This window comes from Nerophis ophidion, linkage group LG08, assembly GCF_033978795.1.
Source record: "Nerophis ophidion isolate RoL-2023_Sa linkage group LG08, RoL_Noph_v1.0, whole genome shotgun sequence".
Lineage (NCBI taxonomy): Eukaryota > Metazoa > Chordata > Actinopteri > Syngnathiformes > Syngnathidae > Nerophis > Nerophis ophidion.
Window position 1 is genome coordinate 18825829 of NC_084618.1, and position 20000 is coordinate 18845828.

Consider the following 20000-nt stretch of genomic DNA (forward strand, 5'->3'; position numbering starts at 1 on the left):
CTAAAAATCCTGATTCAAGGTTTTATATACACACTCATGTGTAGTATCTAGTACCATTCATAATAACATGTAATATTTACATATTTTAATCATAGGGCAGCGTATTAGTTTCACATCAATCAAAACCTTTTTTTGCAACCTAAAGGGCGACTGCTCTTTTTTGCAAATTTTCATTTACAATCTTCATGTAAGACAAAAACACATAGGTCTTTCTTTTTGTTTTCATTCTAAATCATAAATAATTGTCAGCAAAAGTCAGCTACCAATGGAACCAATGAGAGTTGCTCTATTCCACCTATAAAGCGCTCTAAAAAACCTCCATCAAGGTTTTATATACACCTTAAGTATATATGTAGTATCTAATAACATTCATAATAACATGTAATATTTACATAATTTGATAATTTTAATCATCCGGCAGCGTATTCATTTCACATCAATCAAAACCTTTTTGCAACTGCTCTTTTTTGGAAATTTTCATTAACAATCCTTATGTAAGACAAGAACACATATGGTTGTTTTTTTATGCATTATAAATCATAAATAGTTGTCAGCAAAAGTCAGCTACCACTGGAACCAATGAGAGTTGCTCTATTCCACCTACAAAGAGCTCTAAAAAACCTCCAAGGTTTTATATACACACTATGTATGTATATAGTATCTAGTAACATTCATAATAACATGTAATATTTACATATTTTGATAATTTTAATCAGACGGCAGCGTATTCATTTCACATCAATCAAAACCTTTTTGCAACTGCTCTTTTTTGGAAATTTTCATTCACAATCCTGATGTAAGACAAGAACACATATGTTTTTGGTTTTTTTATGCATTCTAAATCATAAATGTCAGTAAAAGTCAGCTACCAATGGAACCAATGAGAGTTGCTCTATCCCACCTACAAAGAGCTCTAAAAACCTCCCATCAAGGTTTTATATACACACTGTATGTATATGTGTAGTATCTAGTAACATTCATAATAACATGTAATATTTACATATTTTGATCATTTTAATCATACGGCAGCGTATTCATTTCACATCAATCAAAACATTTTTTGCAACTTAAAGGAAAACTGCACTTTTTGGGAATTTTTCATTCACAATCCTCATGTAAGACAAGCACACACATGTTTTTTTGAGTTATATGCATTCTAAGTCATAAATAAACATTAGCAAAAGTCAGCTAACAATCGATTATATTGGAGTCAATCTATTCCGCCTATCAAGCCCTCTAATAACATCGTAAAACCTCCATCAAGTTTAGTATATATATATATATATATAATGTGGCAACATTCATAACACGTTATATTTACATATTTTGATAATTTTTAACATATGGCGGCTTATTAATTTCACAATGTTCACTTTCCCTTCAACAACAACAAGACTACTAATCATGGCAGACTTGATGAAAGACAACAAAGACTCAGAAAGATCCAGAAACTTATTTTTTTGAGCCTGAATATAAGGAGTACGATCTTCAAGTTTTAGAAGCTGTGTGCTAAACAGATGGAGAAAGTAGCAGTATTTCTAAGCCAAACAATATATAAAAAACATAATAAACAATCACTTACTGTTCAATGTCTGCTCTCACTGGGATAAAGACTAATGGGATGTTTATATCTTCCCCTTTACCTCAAGAATTCATTATCATCCTCTTAAAAACCTATAAAGGCTTAGTGGCCACATGCGTGGACAGCACCTTTTTAGCTCTTATTTCCAAAATTGTGTACACTACTGATTTGCGGTCTTATGGCCGCTTATGTGGTCACTTGTACTGCATTCTGGTGGTGTCAGAAGAGTATAACATATAACTGAATTTGGGGGGAAAAAGTGTAAAAATAAGAATTAGCATGTCACCAAACACGAAGTACACATTTGTGTACTTATGGACTAAGTACATCATAACAAAATATGATTCTTAGTTTTTATTTTAATTAGGATCCAATAAACCCAAATAGCAAAGAGAAATAAAAAAAAGCATGTAAACAAACAACTTGGGCCTTAAGGGGTTAAAGGGTTAAAAAAAGAGCGTCTTTTCGTGTCTTTCTGGCCATCTCCGGGTCTAAGTTGGATGTCAAAGTTGACCAGCTTGTAGGTTTATGTCCACAACCTTCTACTATCCAGGTGAGAGGTGTGATTTATCATCTGGAATTAACTCAGATTTCTTGGGGTCATCTTAGATGAAAAGTTGACATGGAAAACTCATATAATGCATGTGAAAAATAAGGTATCTAAAAGCTTATTTATTTTGAACTAGGTTAAATATAGTTTTCCATACAACACAATGAGAATGTTATATTGCTCAATTATTCTACCTTATTTCAATTATTGTGCAGAAATATGGGGAAATACATATCATAGCAACATAATGCCTTTATTTCTTTCACAGAAAAGAGCAATTCGAATAATTTTTAAAGTAGGATATAGAGACCACACAAATCCACTCTTCATTAGGTCAGGATTACTAAAACTAAAAGACATTGTAGAATTGAATACTCTATTAATCCCCATAACTTTAAAACAATTTATGAGTGCGCTTTTGTGCATGATGTCACTAAGATGACGTAATAATAAAAATGAATTACATTTGTAACGCACTTTACATTTGTTAAAATCTCATTGTGCTACAAAGTATAAAAATAATAAAAAAAATATAAATATAGAAAGTTAGAATATATCATAAAAAAATAAAATAGAAATGAAATCATGAAAAACACCAGATAAATGCTAGATAAAAGCTAGATATAAGGCCGTATGACTTTAAACATCCAAGAGCGCGAACAAATTTGAAACAAATGTGCTTGTCTGTTGTTGGTGTGAAAGCATGGAATTCTCTAAACAAAGACTTAAAAAGCTGTAAGAATATCTTTGTATTTAAAAAGAGTTATAAAAAGAGAAAGCTGAAATTATATCAAACTGAGTTTTGATTTAGATTGGACGTGTCATTGTGAAAGTGCTTAAAGGAAAATGGAAAAGTATGTTGGAGTTTGGGTGTTGGTGGAGGGAACAGTTATAAAGTCATCTAAAATACTGTAATTTGTGTTAAAAAAGGGGCAGATAAATATAGGAATATAATTCTTCCATCTGGGGCGGCATAGCTCGGTTGGTAGAGTGGCCGTGCCAGCAACTTGAGGGTTGCAGGTTCGATTCCCGCTTGTGCCATCCTAGTTACTGCCGTTGTGTCCTTGGGCAAGACACTTTACCCACCTGCTTCCAGTGCCACCCACACTGGTTTAAATGTAACTTAGATATTGGGTGTCACTATGTAAAGCGCTTTGAGTCACTTGAGAAAAGCGCTATATAAATATAATTCACTTCACTTTACTCCTGTCTGATCATGGAAATGTATAAGAAAAAAAAACAATGAAAGTGTCAATTGTACGTGGCTTGTAAATATGCATTTTCATGAAAGGAATAAAAATAAATGATGATGATGATGATGAACTCTCCCCAACTCAGAGGACATGCAGCAGCTCGACATATCAATATAGCAGTGTTAGCTCTCTATGAGTACTGCGCCGCTAAAAGTAGTTCCTCGGCTTTAGCTCTTATACTTGATTACTATTCAGGTCACAACACGTAAATGGAGTATTGTTGGCTCTTTTTTGGATGTTTTTGAGAGGGCTTTATGGGCGCAATAGTGTCTGGATTCTTAGCCACTACTTACAGTACTTGCCGTACTTTACGACTTAGAGTGCATCAATAAAGGATTGTGAACGATAGACAGAATTGTAAAGAAGTGCAGCTCCTTGTTAATTTTGAAGGCTTTCACTTCCAGGTCCCACTCTTCTCTTGACGAGCGACACCATCAAGCAGCGCCTGGGAGCCGCGGCGCTCGACAGGTACGGCAGCACGAGGACACGTCGTGGCCCGCGGGACCCACCCAGCCTGTCATCTTCTTCCCTCGCAGCGTTCACGAGTACCGCCTGTCCAGCTGGTTGGGCCAGCAGGAGGACATCCATCGCATTGTCCTCTACCAGACCGACTACACGCTGACCCCCTGGACGCAGCGCTGCATCCGCCAGGCCGACTGCATCATCATCGTGGGCCTGGGCGAGCAGGACCCTGCTGTTGGAGAGGTAGGGCCTCCTTCTTGTGAGAATCCTGCGTGTGACTGAAGCAGTAAGGAGGGCGGTTTGCGAATTTACGGCCGCCACATCATTTTAATTGGCCTGTAAATATTATGTTGATTCATTAATTAATCAGGGTGTCCGCGGATCCTTAAAAAGTCTTAAATTCATGTATCGAAAATTAAGGCCTTAAAAAGTATTCAATTTATTAGAAATTCCTAAGATGGTCTTAAATTCAGTACTCAATGGTCTTAAGTTGTTGGGCCTGTTTTTTGTTTTTTTTTCGGGGCATGTCTTTGAGTAAAAGTGAGTGATTTCAGTGTCATTCGCGCGCATAGTCGGGTCGCGCGCAGACTCCTTCCTTTCTTCCTCGCGTCCCACCTTTCAGTCAGCATGGGGAAATGAAAGTTTTGCGAGCGTTGGCTGGAGGACAGCCGGTTTAAAAGCTGGCTTAAGCCTGTTGCCAATCCCGAGGAAGCCAGGTGCATATTTTGTAAGAGGGATTTCAAACTTTGCACCGTGGGAATTAGAGCGGTCGAATCGCACATGCAGTGCGGTAAGCATAAAATCGCGGCAGAGAGCCAAAAACTAACACCGGGCATCTCTCAGTTCTGCGTGGGTCCAGCGCCAACACACCCCCAGCTAGCAACAACTGCCGCTAGCAACACTGACCTGACACTAATCTTCGGCGGGACAGCAACATTAAAATCCGAGGTGGTATGGATCTTGCACACTGTGGTGAAACATCAATCCAACACCTCAAATGATGGGATTGGCGATCTTTTTCGTGTGATGTTTCCTGATTCTCAGGTTGCTAATACATTTTCCTGCGGAAAGGATAAAACAGCATGTATTACGAGACACGGATTAGCACCTCACATCCAAAACCTGCTCTTTGACCAAGTCAACGGGTCTCGGTATCGGTATTTTTACCCTCACCTCGGTTATTATGTTTTTACTGACGTTGGTGTTGTTTGTTCTGGATGTCAAAGTTTTTGGATCCCTCAAGATTTTTGATAAGCTGTTTGGCAGAGTGGTGCTTATCAGTTTGTTTATTAATAAAAATACAAAAAGTAAACTTGACTGATTGTCATTGAGGTTGTAGTACAGTGGGATCCCCAACCATCGCTTATATTTATAGATTTTTTATTATTTTTTTCAGTCTTAAATTTCATTCAAGGCGACATTAAAAAGGTCTTAAAAAGTCTTAAATTGGACTTGCTGAAACCTACATATACCCTGATTAATACATCAACTTTATATCATCTAATAATTACAGATATTACCAGCCGATAAATGCTCTATAATGTTGTATCGGAAATTTTCGGTATTGGTTTCTAAAAGTAAAATGTATGACTTCTTAAAACGTCCCAGTCACATAATATCTGCGGCTTTTCACCCACACACAAACACAAGTGAATCCAAGGCATACTTGGTCAACAGCCATACAGGTCACACTGAGGGTGGCTGTATAAACAACTTTAACACTGTTAGAAATACGCGCAACACTGTGAACCCGCACCAAACAAGAATGACAAACATTTCGGAAGAACATCCGCACCGTAACACAACATAAACACAACGGAACAAATACCCAGAATCCCTTGCAGCACTAACTCTTCCAGGATGCTGCAATATACACCCCTTTGCCGTGAGTGCACTTTTGTGCATGATGTCACTAGGATGACATATCAAAACAACACTAAATTTGTCAGGTTCAAACACTGATGACATCTATTAAACAAGACAAGAAGCAAGGAATTAAACAGAAACAGTCACTTTGTGACTTCAATAATAAATGTTACTTAGTTTAATGCATCCAAATTTAGGCATACTAATGTGTTAATTCCACGACTGTATGTATCGGTATCGGTTGATATTGGTATCTGTAACTAAGAGTTGGACAATATCGGAATATCGGACATCTCTAGTCTACATAAAACATTCTTCTTCATACTGCATTAATATATGCTCATTTTAAACTTTCATGCAGAGAGGGAAATCATAACTAAGTCAATTGACCAAAAGTTATTTATGAAACAGTTATGAAGCAGGGGCACAAACATTCATGTCATTTCCAAAACAAAGTACAAGATTGTCAGAGACATTTTAAAACAAGCTATGAGAGCACTTTTGTGCATGATGTCACTGAAATGAAATCAAAACAACACTAAATTTGTCAGGTTCAAACACTGATGACTTCTATTAAACAAGACAAGAAACAAGGAATTCAACAGAAACAGTCACTTTGTGACTTCAATAATAAATATGACAGTGCCATGGTGGCATTTTTTCCCCCCGATAACTTCCATCCATCAATTTTATACCGCTTGTCCCGTTCGTCCCCATAATTTGAGTTGATTTAGTCGTGGAATGAACACATTCCATTTTCAATCATCCATTTTCTACCGCTTATTCCCTTTTGAGTCTCAGCTACAATCGGGCGGAAGGCGTCGTACACCCTGGACAAGTCGCCATATCATCGCAGGGCCAACACAGATAGACAGACAACATTCACACTCACATTCACACACTAGGGCCAATTTAGTGTTGCCAATCAACCTATCCCCAGGTGCATGTCTTTGGAAGTGGGAGGAAGCCGGAGTACCCGGAGGGAACCCACGCATTCATGCAAACTCCACACAGAAAGATCCCGAGCACGGGATTGAACCCAGGACTACTCAGGACCTTCGTATTATGAGGCAGACGCACTAACCCCTCTGCCACTGTGAAGCCCTTATTATGCCTAATTTTGTTCTGATTCCCCGCTGGGTGCATTAAACCAGTGGTCCCCAACCACCGGGCCGCAGAATAATTTTTATAAAAAAAATAATAAATAAATAAATGATTTTTTATTTTATTTTATTATTTTTTTATTAAATCAACATAAAAAACACAATACACACTTACAATTAGTGCAAAAACCACAAAAACCTCCCTTTTTCATGACAAAATCGTCCCTTTTTTATGACAAAGAAGAAAAAAATAAATATAAAAATAATAAAAAAGCACCCCCCCCCGGGCCGCGGGACGATTTATTAAGCGTTGACCGGTCCGCCAATACAAAAACGTTGGGGACCACTGCATTAAACAAAGTTAAAAGGTTTTCCGAAATAAATCCCCATAACTTTAAAACAATTTATGAGTGCGCTTTTGTGCATGTCACTAAGATGACGTAATAATAATAATAAAAATGAATTTGTAATGCACTTTACATTTGTTAAAATATCATAGTGCTACAAAGTATAAAAATAATAAAAAAATAATAAATATATCGTTAGAATAAAACAAAACAAAAATAAAATAGAAATCCATCCATCCCCATCCATTTTCTACCGCTTATTCCCTTTCGGGGTCGCGGGGGGCGCAAATGAAATCATGAAAAACACCAGATAAACGCTAGACAAAACAGAAACATAGATAAAAATAGAAATAAAAGCACTGGATAAAACAGATAAGCAGTGTATTTAAAAACAAGAAGGTAGAGAAATTAGATCAAACCTGTGCTAAAAAGGTGGATTTTAAGTCCCTTTTTAAAACAGTTGACCGACTGTGGTGCTCTAAGGCGGTCGGGGAGAGCGTTCGAGCAGAAAGCCCGGTGGCCAATTGATTGTAACTTTGTCCTGATGGGTTTGACGTGGTTAGTGTTTGAGGAGCCGAGGTTGCGGGTAGGAGGTTGAGGGGGAGCTAGGTCCTTGAGGTAAGGGGGGGCGTTGCCGTAGATGCATTGGTGAGTTAGCAGGTTAATCATAATATCAAAACAACACTAAATTTGTCAGGTTCAAACGCGGGACGTCACTAGATCTAATACTGTACTGGGGCACACCTGGGGCACAAATAATTCATGTGAGCGTGTTAAGCGCGCAAGCAAAAACATTTTTTAGCACTTATTTATCATAAAAAATACATATGTAGTGCTTTAAACTATGAAATCATATCAGATTATGTTGTGTGGATCTTTGATTAACCACCTGACATTAACTAATGCATTTGACCTACTTGTGCTACTCAACTGAAGTCTCGATCCACACGTGAATAAATTACCATATTAATTAGCCATGTGCTCATTGTTACGTGGAGTGAATACAGTAGCAATCAATTATGTAGACTTAAAACTCTGAAGCGTTTTTTTTTATTGGTGAAATTTTAACCGGGGCACTTCAGATCAACAGTGGGGCACGTGCCCCAGTGAAATCTGTCTGGCGACGCCCCTGGTTCAAACACTGAGGACATCTATTAAACAAGACAAGAAGCAAGGAATAAAACAGAGACAGTCACTTTGTGACTTCAATAACAAATATGCCAGTGCCATGTTGGCATTTTTTTCCCCCCATAATTTGAGTTGATTTATTTAGGAAAAACTTGTTACATTGTTTAATGCATCCAGCGGGGCATCTCAAAAAAATGAGGCATAATAAATAATATGTTAATTCCACGACTGTATATATCGGCATCGGTTGATATCGGTATTTGTAATTAAATGATAAATAAATGATAAATGGGTTGTACTTTTATAGCGCTTTTCTACCTTCAAGGTACTCAAAGCGCTTTGACACTACTTCCACATTTACCCATTCACACACACATTCACACACTGATGGAGGGAGCTGCCATGCAAGGCGCTAACAAGCACCCATCAGGAGCAAGGGTGAAGTGTCTTGCTCAGGAAACAACGTACGTGCCGAGGTTGGTACTAGGTGGGGATTGAACCAAGGACCCTCGGGTTGCGCACGGACACTCTACCACTGCGCCACGCCGTCCCTAAGAGTTGAACAATATCGGTATATCGGCAAAAAAAGCCATTATCGGACATCTCTATCCAGAATGGTTTTGTGGTTCAAACACATACCAAACGAGGCGTGGAGCACACAAAGATGGGTGGTATAGCTCGGTTGGTAGAGTGGCCGTGCCAACAACTTGAGGGTTGCAGGTTCAATCCCCACTTCCACCATTCTAGTCACTGCCGTTGTGTCCTTGGGCAAGACACTTTACCCACCTGCTCCCGGTGCCACCCACACCAATTTAAATGTAACTTAGATATTGGGTTTCAGCGCTGGGAGTCAGTAGAGAAAGTGCTATATAAATATAATTCACTTCACTTTAACTATCGAGTATAACACACAACTGTGAGTAAGGGGAGCCCGTGGAGACAACCAGGTAAAATAACAGGTCAATCACAGGTGAAAAAGGGAAAAAAAAAAACTGATGTATGTGAGCAGATAAAAGCTACTCCACACCCACCGTTCTGGGTCCTGGTTTTGGATCTGGCTAAGTACGGCAGACGCTTGCTGATCTTGCGGAAAGACGACTATAGAAACGTTGTGAAAGGGTCCGTGTTTGACAGCGGGTATTTGTAAGGGCGCTATAAAGGACGCGGGCAGGAAGCGCACGCCTGGCAGATGGAGGGAGTAATTGCTTTCTCCGGGGGCGCAGTGGGCAAACAGGAACCGGTCCACCTTTTAGGAGTGGTCAATATTGGCTCGGGGTTTGATCTTTTGGAGCGCGTGCACACACAACCTGACACAAGCAATTACGGGCAGCACCTGTTTCCTTCTCTGCGGTGCTTTTAATTGCAAGCCATCATTATTCCACACGCGTCGCTACGTCGCACCACGAGGCCACTTGAGAGACGTGTGAACCCTGCTCGTCTTCCACACGCGTTTGTGGTGAAATCTAAGCTGAAGCTGAACCCAAAACCAGTCAAGTTGTCACGTTGTGTAAATGGCAAATAGAGTACAATGATTTGCAAATCCTTTTCAACCTATATTCAATTGAATAGACTGCAAAGACAAGATATAGGGCTGGGCGATTTGGCCTTTTTTTAATATCTCAATATTTTTAAGCCATATCGCGATACACGATATATATCTCGATATTTTGGCTTAGCCTTGAATGAACACTTGATGTATATAATCACAGCAGTATGATGATTCTATGTGTCTACATTAAAACATTCTTCTTCATACTGCATTAGTATATGCTACTTTTAAACTTTCATGCAGAGAGGGAAATCACAACTAAAAGTGAATTTATGAAACAGTTATTAAGCAGTGGCACAAACATTCATGTCATTTCCAAAACAGAAAGTGCAAGATTGTCAGAGACATTTTAAAACAAGCTATTAGTGCACTTTTGTGCATGATGTCACTAAGATGACATATCAAAACAACACTGAATTTGTTAGGTTCATACACCGATGACATCTATTAAACAAGACCAGAAGCAAGGAATTAAACAGAAACAGCCACTTTGTGACTTCAATGATAAGTATAGTTGTGCCATGTTGGCATTTGTTTCCCCATAACTGGAGTTGATTTATTTTGGAAAACCTTGTTACATTGTTACGATGCATCACAACAAAAGTAGGCATAATAATTAATTCCACAACTGTATATATCGGTATCGGTAATCAAGAGTTGGACAATATGGGAATATCGGATGTCGGCAAAAAAGCCATTATCGGACATCTCTAGTCTACATTAAAACATTCCTGTTCCTGTATTTATTAAACAGTTATCAAGCAGTGGCACAAATATTCATGTCATTTCCAAAACAGAACGTGCAAGATTGTCAGAGACATTTTAAAACAAGCTATGAGTGCACTTTTGTGCATGACGTCACTAAGATGACATTTTAAGTTTGTCAGGTTTAAGCACCGATGACATCTATTAAACAAGACAAGAAGCAAGGAATCGCACATAAACAGTCACTTTGTGATTTCAATAATAGATATGGCAGTGCCATGTTGGCATTTGTTTTCCCATAACTTGAGTTGATTTATTTTGGAAAACCTTGTTACTTTGTTACATTGCATCACAACACAATTAGGTATTATAATGTGTTAATTCCACAACTGTATATATCGGTATTGGTAATTAAGAATTGGACAATATGGGAATATTGGATATCCGCAAAAAAGCCTTTATCGGACATCTGTAGTCTAGATTAAAACATTCCTCTTCCTGTATTTATTAAACAGTTATTAAGCAGTGGCACAAACATTCATGTCATTTCCAAAACAGAGAGTTCAAGATTGTCAGACATTTTAAAATAAGGTATGAGTGCACTTTTGTGCATCACGTCACTAAGATGACATTTTAAAAACAAAACTAAATTTGTCAGTTTCAAACACTGTGACATCTATTAAACAAGACAAGAAGCAAGGAATCGCACATAAACAGTCACTTTGTGACTTCAATAATAAATATGGCAGTGCCATGTTGGCATTTGTTTTCCCATAACTTGAGTTGATTTATTTTGGAAAACCTTGTTACTTTGTTACATTGCATCACAACAAAATGAGGTATAATAATGTGTTAATTCCACAACTGTGTATATCGGTAGTGGTAATTAAGAGTTAGACAATATGGGAATATCGGATATCGGCAAAAAAGCCGTTATCGGACATCTCTAGTCTACGTTAAAACATTCCTCTTCCTGTATTTATTAAACAGTTATTAAGCAGTGGCACAAACTTTCATGTCATTTCCAAAACAAAAAGTGCAAGATTGTCAGAGACATTTTAAAACAAGCTATGAGTGCACTTTTGTGCATGATGACACTAAGATGACATATCAAAACAACACTAAATTAAAGTGCACTTTTTGTACAGAACGCCACCACACTAGTTTAAAACAAATAAAGTGCACTTTTGTGCATGATGTCACTAAGATGACATATCAAAACAACACTAAATTAAAGTGCACTTCTTTCACAGAACGCAACTACAATAGTTAAAAACAAAGTGCACTTTTGTGCATGATGTCACTAAGATGACATATCAAAACAACACTAAATTAAAGTGCACTTCTTTCACAGAACGCCACTACAATAGTTAAAAACAAATAAAGTGCACTTTTGTGCATGATGTCACTAAGATGACATATCAAAACAACACTAAATTAAAGTGCACTTCTTTCACAGAACGCCACTACAATAGTTAAAAACAAATAAAGTGCACTTTTGTGCATGATGTCACTAAGATGACATATCAAAACATCACTAAATTAAAGTGCAATTTTTGTACAGAACTCCACTACACTAGTTTAAAACAAATAAAGTGCACTTTTGTGCATGATGTCACTAAGATGACATATCAAAACAACACTAAATTAAAGTGCACTTCTTTCCCAGAACGCCACTACAATAGTTAAAAACAAATAAAGAGCACTTTTGTGCATGATGTCACTATGACATATCAAAAAAACACTAAACTAAAGTGCACTTCTTTCACAGAACGCCACTACAATAGTTAAAAACAAATAAAGTGCACTTTTGTGCATGATGTCACTAAGATGACATATCAAAACATCACTAAATTAAAGTGCACTTCTTTCACAGAACGCAACTACAATAGTTAAAAACAAAGTGCACTTTTGTGCATGATGTCACTAAGATGACATATCAAAACAACACTAAATTAAAGTGCACTTTTTGTACAGAACGCCACTACAATAGTTAAAAACAAAGTGCACTTTTGTGCATGATGTCACACAAGATATAAGTGTCATATAGAAATGAGCTGCATAATTGGAAATCAAATAGTGTTCATCCTTTGCTATGTGGTAGGTTCCTGCGGACATTATCTCCTTTTGTTGTTGACTATTTTTTTCATACGGTGTTGATGTGGAATTTTGTTGGTGTGGCACCGAACGGAGATGTTGACATGCGGAGTTTCAAGCACTCTTCATTCTCTAGCAAGTGACTTTTCAAATGATGCTGCATATTAGCAGTAAATTTGTCTCACTTTATGCAGATATTGTTGACTGGGCAGGCTTTGCCAAAACACCAGGGGTTAGAACAAAGTGCACTTTTGTGCATGATGTCACACAAGATATTTCAATAAGTGTCATATAGAAATGAGCTGCATAATTGGAAATCAAATAGTGTTCGTCCTTTGCTATGTGGTAGGTTCCTGCGGACATTATCTTCTTTTGTTGTTGACTATTTTTTTCATACGGTGTTGATGTGGAATTTTGTTGGCGTGGCACCGAACGGAGATGTTGACATGCGGAGTTTCAAGCACTTTTCATTCTCTAGCAAGTGACTTTTCAAATGATGCTGCATATTAGCAGTAAATTTGTCCCACTTTATGCAAATATTGTTGACTGGGCAGGCTTTGACAAAACACCAGGGGTTAGAGGTCGGGGAAATAATCCTTGTTTAGATGTATCGCAACGTTGATAATCCATGTATTTATTGCAGTTCCCTTTCAAAGAAGCGATAAAGAAAGGGATGATTAAAAAAGGTCAGCTCATAAATCTGGCTGCAATTAAGGAGTAGTTATTCTGTGCTGCGGTGCTCTTCCCCCGCAGCTGGAGCGCATGCTGGAAGGAAGTGCGGTGCGCGCCCAAAAGCAACTGGTGCTGCTGCACAAAGAAGACGGCCCCCGGCCCAAGGGCACCGTGGACTGGCTCAACATGCGCAGCTGGATCTCCAGACACCTGCACCTGGCCTGCCCTCGCAGGGTCTTCTCCAAGAGAAGCCGACCCAAGCTGGTGCGCGTGGAAGCACTCAGGTCTCCGACCGTGGTCACGTCCTCTTTAACGTCGGTCTGTCTGCCCAGTTGGAGTTGTACCAGCGCGTCTTTGACAAGCCCGCAGATCGACACTCCGACTTCTCCAGGCTGGCACGGGTCCTCACTGGGAACGCCATCGCCCTCGTCCTGGGTGGAGGCGGGGCCAGGTAGCGCTCACCCTTTCTGCACGTTTGGCCACTAAAGTTGCTGTCGAGGGTTGCCAGGTGGAACAATGTAATTAGAAGGTAAACAGGGGTAAAACTATTTCAATAGATGGTAAAAGAAGGTAAAGGCTAGAAATTAGGTAAGTAGGGTAAAATATAAATAAATGGTAAAACAAGTTAGATAGAAGCATACTTGCCAACCTTGAGACCTCCGATTTCTGGAGGTGGAAGGGTGGGGGTCGGAGATGGGGCAGGGGGCGTGGTTAAGAGGGGAGGAGTGTATTTACAGCTGTTGTGTGCGCAGTTGTGCATTGCACTCTCTAAAAGCCGTAGATGTTATTGTCACATATGCACGATTGATTGATTGATTGAAACTTTTATTACTCCCGTCCAAAGGAAAAACCCAGTAACTCAATTTTGGTCAAAACTGAGCTGATAATAATTTTGGAGTTCCTAGGTGATATGCTTTACATTAGTGTATGCGATATTGTCATTTGTTCCGTAAGTAAGCTGTTACGCGCATGGCAGGACCTAGCAACTACCACATAACCGCGTAGATACAACAGAAAAACCTAGTATCTCAAGGGACCAATCGGAGCTTCTTTGTCAGTCACCTTATTGTCTTTAATGAGACATTTGCACGAATGGGGGCCGACGGAATATAAGTTGGTGTATTACCTGATTCTGATGACTTGCATTGATTGGAATCAGACAGTGGTGCTGATAACGTCCGCATTTTCAAATGGAGGAGAAAAAAATGTCCTCCTTTCTGTCCAATACCACATGAAAGTGGTTGGATTTGGGATCTCATTTGTCCAACTTGCGTACTCGTTTTCAAACACTTTGTTATGAGAGTAGCATATGTGTGTGTGGCCCTTTTAATGTGTGCCAGCAGGTGAGTGACGTCAGTGAGTGTGTGGGCGAGAGAGGAGAGGGAGCGGTCGCTGAGGGCGGGGGAGTGGCTAGTGTTTTTGTGTGGGATTTTGACTGTGTGCAAGACGTACATAAAAAGCCACAATTTGCAACTAATCGCTGGACTCGTCATTTTGCCCTGGAGTTTGGAATTGTGAAGACCCACTCTCCCGTCCAAAGGCAAAACCCAGTAACTCAATTTTGGTCAAAACTGAGCTGATAATAATTTTGGAGTTCCTAGGTGATATGCTTTACATTAGTGTATGCGATATTGTCACTTGTTCCGTAAGTAAGCTGTTACGCGCATGGCAGGACCTAGCAACTACCACATAACCGCGTGGATACAACAGAAAAACCTAGTATCTCAAGGGACCAATCGGAGCTTCTTTGTCAGTCGCCTTATTGTCTTTAATGAGACATTTGCACGAATGGGGGCCGACGGTCAACCTGATTACGTGATATTATGGCACGAGGGGATATTTGGAAGATTGGCCCAGGACGTTGCAAGCACCTTCATTAAATGTATTGTTCTTGATTCTTCCCCTTGCATACTCTTTTGGGCAGATAAGTGTAGAGGTCAAAATAAAAACTGGACGCTGTACACGGCTCTTGCCCAATGTGCAAACGTTGAATGGGGCCCACCCGAGATTGTGATAAAATATCCCTCACGTTCATGAGAGCAGATTCAATCCATGGCTCAATCGGCAAGAAAATGAAAGCTCAAGAAAACATCTATACGTTTGATGACTTTGTAGATCTTTGTAAGACAGCATTAAGATGGATTGATTTTCCTTTGTTTTCTCAAAATCAGCTAGAAGTGAGTTACTAGGTTTTGCCTTTGGACGGGAGATTAGTAGATTGCACAGTTCAGTACATATTCCGTACAATTGACCACTAAATGGTAACACCCGAATAAGTTTTTCAACTTGTTTAAGTCGGGGTCCACGTTAATCAATTCATGGTACAAATATATACTATCAGCATAATAGTCATCCCACAAGTTAATCATCATAGTATATACATTGAATTATTTACAATCCGGGGGGTGGAATGAGGAGCTTTGGTGGATATCAGTACTTCAGTCATCAACAATTGCATCAACAGAGAAATGGACATTGAAACAGTGTAGGATATGTACAGCGAGCAGAGAACATAGTAAGTTCAGATAGCATTAAAACAAGTATATACATTAGAAATACATTTGATTATTTACATTAGGTTATTTACAATCCGGGGAGATGGGATGTGAATGGAGGAGGATATTAGTAGAGGGTTGAAGTTGCCTGGAGGTGTTGTGGGGCATGTACAGTAGATGGCAGTATTGTCCTGTTTAAGAGTGTCACAACATTGCTATTTACGGCAGACAAACTGCTTTACGGTAGACAAAAACGTGACTTCTGTTGTTGTGTGTTGTTACCGCACTGGGAAGACGTTAATGAAACTGCCTAACAATAAACCTACATAAGAAACCAAGAACTCGCCCTCGATCATTCTACAGTTATAACGTCATTGGGCAGACACGCTGTTTATATTGTGGGAAAGTGGGCGTGGAAACAGGCTGTCCTCACTCAGGTCCGCCTGGAGCTGGAGGGGGCGTGGCCTCCAGCTCCGCCTGAATTGCAGGAGACTTTCGGGAGAAAATTTGTCCCGGGAGGTTTTCGGCAGAGGTGCTGAATTTCGGGAGTCTCCCGGAAAATCCGGAAGGGTTGGCAAGTATGGATAGAAGGCAAATAAAAGGTAAAAGATTATTGGAATGTAAATAAAAGGTAAATAGAAGCTAAAAGAAGATATATCGAGGGTCAATGAAATTTAACTAGAAGGTAAATAAAAGGCACATAGAAGGTAAACATGTAAATAGAAGCTAAATAATTGTTTAGTAAGTTCAACTAATAAAATGTATAAAATCTGAGCCGCGCTAAAAAAGGTCAAACAATTTAAACAGAAGGTAAATGCTACTTAGAAGATGAAACAATGTAATTAGAAGGTAAGCAATGGTAAAACAATTTCAATAGATGGTAAAAAAGGTAAAGGCAAAAAATGAGGTAACTAGGGTAAAACCTAAGTAAAAGGTAAAACAAGTTAAATAGAAGCTAAATAAAAGTTTAAATATTATTAGAAAGTATATAAAAGGTAAATAGAAGCCAAAAAAGATATATAGAGGGTTAATGAAATATAACTAGAAGGTAGGCCTGCGATGAGGTGGCGACTTGTCCAGGGTGTACCCTGCCTTCCACCCGATTGTAGCTGAGATAGGCGCCAGCGCCCCCCGCGACCCCAAAAGGGAATAAGCGGTAGGAAATGGATGGATGGAGTTAAGTAAAAGGTACAAAGAAGGTAAACATGTAAATAGAAGCTAAAAGAAGATCAATACAAGGTATATACAAGCTAAAACAAGATTATTAGAAGGTGAAAAAGGTAAAAAAAAAAATAATAACATGTAAATGAAAGGTAGAATAAGGTCGATATATTTTTTAAAAGAGGCAAATAGAAGTAAATAAAAGCTCAAAGATGATAAATAATCCAGGTAAATAAAAGGTAATCAAGATAATGGCAAGTAGAAACATTTATTTTAGAATGTTTCCCAAGGTCATGAGGCTGTAAAGTGTGTTTAATACGATCACTCCATTAATCAGACAAACTAATCGATGGATGACTAAAATAATCGATGGCTTGTAACAATGACCGATGAACTATTTCTCTTCTTTCCATGTCTTCTCCTCTGATGAAGAGGTTGTTCCCAGGTGGGCATCGTGCGAGCCCTCTGCGAAGCCGGCATCCCGGTCGACCTCATCGGAGGCACGTCCATCGGCTCCCTGTTGGGGGCGCTCTACGCTGAGGAGCGCAGCCACAGCCGCATGAGAGTGAGGGCGCGGGAATGGGCCATGGTGAGTTCTGTTTGCACCCTGTGTCATGTGATAGCCCCATCAGGGAGGCATGTTTTGACATCACCCAGCGTGGGAAAATAATCATTTACCATACAATCGTGCTCATAAGTTTACATACCCTGGGAGAATTTATGATTTCTTGGCCTTTCTTCAGAGAATATGAATGATAACACAAAAACCTTTCTTCCACTCATGCTTAATGGTTGTGTGAATTGATTGGCAAACAAATGTTTACTCTTTTTGAATCAGAATGACGAAAGAAAGTACCCAAATGACCCTCATCAAAAGCCTACATACCCCAGTGACTTTGATCTGATAACATGCACAAAAGTTGACACAAACAGGTTTGAATGGCTATTAAGGGTTCCAATCCTCGCCTGTGACCTGTTTGTTTGTAATGTGTGTGTGTGTGTGTGTGTGTGTGTGTGTGTGTGTGTGTGTGTATGTGTATAAAAGGTCAATTAGAAAAATGGGCTGCATGGTCGAGTCGCCAGAAGAAAGCCATTTCTGCGCAAATGTCACAAAGCATCCCGCTTACATTACGCCAAACCGCACAGACACAAGCCTCAAAACTTCTCGAACAAAGTGCCAAAATTTCACTTTTTGGCCACTCGACCATGCAGCCCATTTTTTTTTCAAGTGCCTCCTTATTGTGCATCTTGAAACTGCCACACCAAAATTTTTCGGAGAGTCCTGCATTTCAGCTGAAGTTATTTGTGGATTTTTCTTTACACCTCGAACAATTTTCCTGGCAGTTGTGGCTGAAATCTTTTCTGGTCCACCTGAATCCCCAATGTTCCACTTCTTAATCAGCGTTTGAACACTGCTGATTGGCATTCTCAATTCATCGGATATCTTTTTATATCAATCAATCAATCAATGTTTACTTATATAGCCCTAAATCACTAGTGTCTCAAAGGGCTGCACAGACCACCACGACATCCTCGGTAGGCCCACATAAGGGCAAGGAAAACTCACACCCAGTGGGACATCGGTGACAATAATGACCCAGTGGGACTTCGGTGACAATGATGACTATGAGAACCTTAGAGAGGAGGAAAGCAATGGATGTCGAGCGGGTCTAACATGATACTGTGAAAGTTCAATCCACAATGGATCCAACACAGTCGCGAGAGTCCAGTCCAAAGCGGATCCAACACAGCAGCGAGAGTCCCGTTCACAGCGGAGCCAGCAGGAAACCATCCCAAGCGGAGGCGGACCAGCAGCGCAGAGATGTCCCCAGCCGATACACAGGCGAGCAGTACATGGCCACTGGATCGGACCGGACCCCCTCCACAAGGGAGAGTGGGACATAGAAGAAAAAGAAAAGAAACGGCAGATCAACTGGTCTAAAAAGGGAGTCTATTTAAAGGCTAGAGTATACAAATGAGTTTTAAGGTGAGACTTAAATGCTTCTACTGAGGTGACATCGCAAACTGTTACCGGGAGGGCATTCCAGAGTACTGGAGCCCGAACGGAAAACGCTCTATAGCCCGCAGACTTTTTTTGGGCTTTGGGCTTTGGCTTATACTCCGTTCCTGTTTTATGCAGTTCAATTACCTTCTCTCACAGATCCTTTTACAATTATTTTGTCTTCCCCATGACTCAGAATCCAGAAAGATCTGTGCAGTACTGGATGAAAGATGCAATGGTCTGCTAGAAGCCCAGAAACTCACTGACCTTCAATACGCACACATTAATTACAAACAAACATGTCACAGGTGAGGATTGGAACCTTGATTAGCCATTCAAACCTGTTTGTGTCAACTTTTGTGCATGTTATCAAATCAAAGTCACAACTTTTGATCAGGGTCATTTGGGTACTTTCTTTTGTCAGTTTGATTTCAAAAGAGTAAACTCAGTTGTTTGCCAATAAATAACTTCACACAACCATTAAGCATAAGTGGAAGAAAGGTTTTCGTGTTGTCTTTCATATTTTCTGAAGAATGGCCAAGAAATCATAAATACTTCCAGGGTATTTAAAAAATAGAGGCAACTCACTGGTAAGTGCTGCTATTTGAGCTATTTTTCGAACAGGCCAGCGGGCGACTCATCTGGTCCTTACGGGCGACCTGATGCCCGCAAGCATTGCGTTGGTGACCCCTGGTCTAATGGATGTATTAGAATCTATCCAAGCAGGGTAACGTTTGCTGTAGTCTGGAACAACATGGCACACAAACAACTATCAGAAATGCAGCCAATGCTACATACAGATAATACGTCATGAGAAATGCAGATAAAAATTAAATACACAGAGGACATATGAAATTTAATGAGCTCAAATATACCTACAAGTGAGGCATAATGATGCAATATGTACATGAAGCCAGCCTAAATTGCATGTTAGCATCGATTAGCTTCGATTAACTGGCAGTCATGCAGTGACCAAATATGCTTGATAAACACTCCACACAAGTCAGTAACATCAACAAAGCTCACTT

At 39.6% G+C, this 20000-nt stretch overlaps 1 protein-coding gene across 5 annotated transcripts in view; it reads left to right on the plus strand.

Annotated features, from left to right (window-relative positions):
- Window positions 1-20000, plus strand: part of pnpla7a (patatin-like phospholipase domain containing 7a) — a 123701-nt gene that overhangs the window by 54527 nt on the left and 49174 nt on the right. For all 5 annotated transcript variants that reach the window (XM_061907944.1, XM_061907943.1, XM_061907940.1 and 2 more), the window contains exons 23-27: window positions 3790-3853; window positions 3922-4090; window positions 13396-13578; window positions 13647-13765; window positions 17403-17559. In XM_061907944.1, the coding sequence (XP_061763928.1) occupies window positions 3790-3853; window positions 3922-4090; window positions 13396-13578; window positions 13647-13765; window positions 17403-17559 (692 nt within the window). The remainder of the gene's footprint in view (window positions 1-3789; window positions 3854-3921; window positions 4091-13395; window positions 13579-13646; window positions 13766-17402; window positions 17560-20000) is intronic.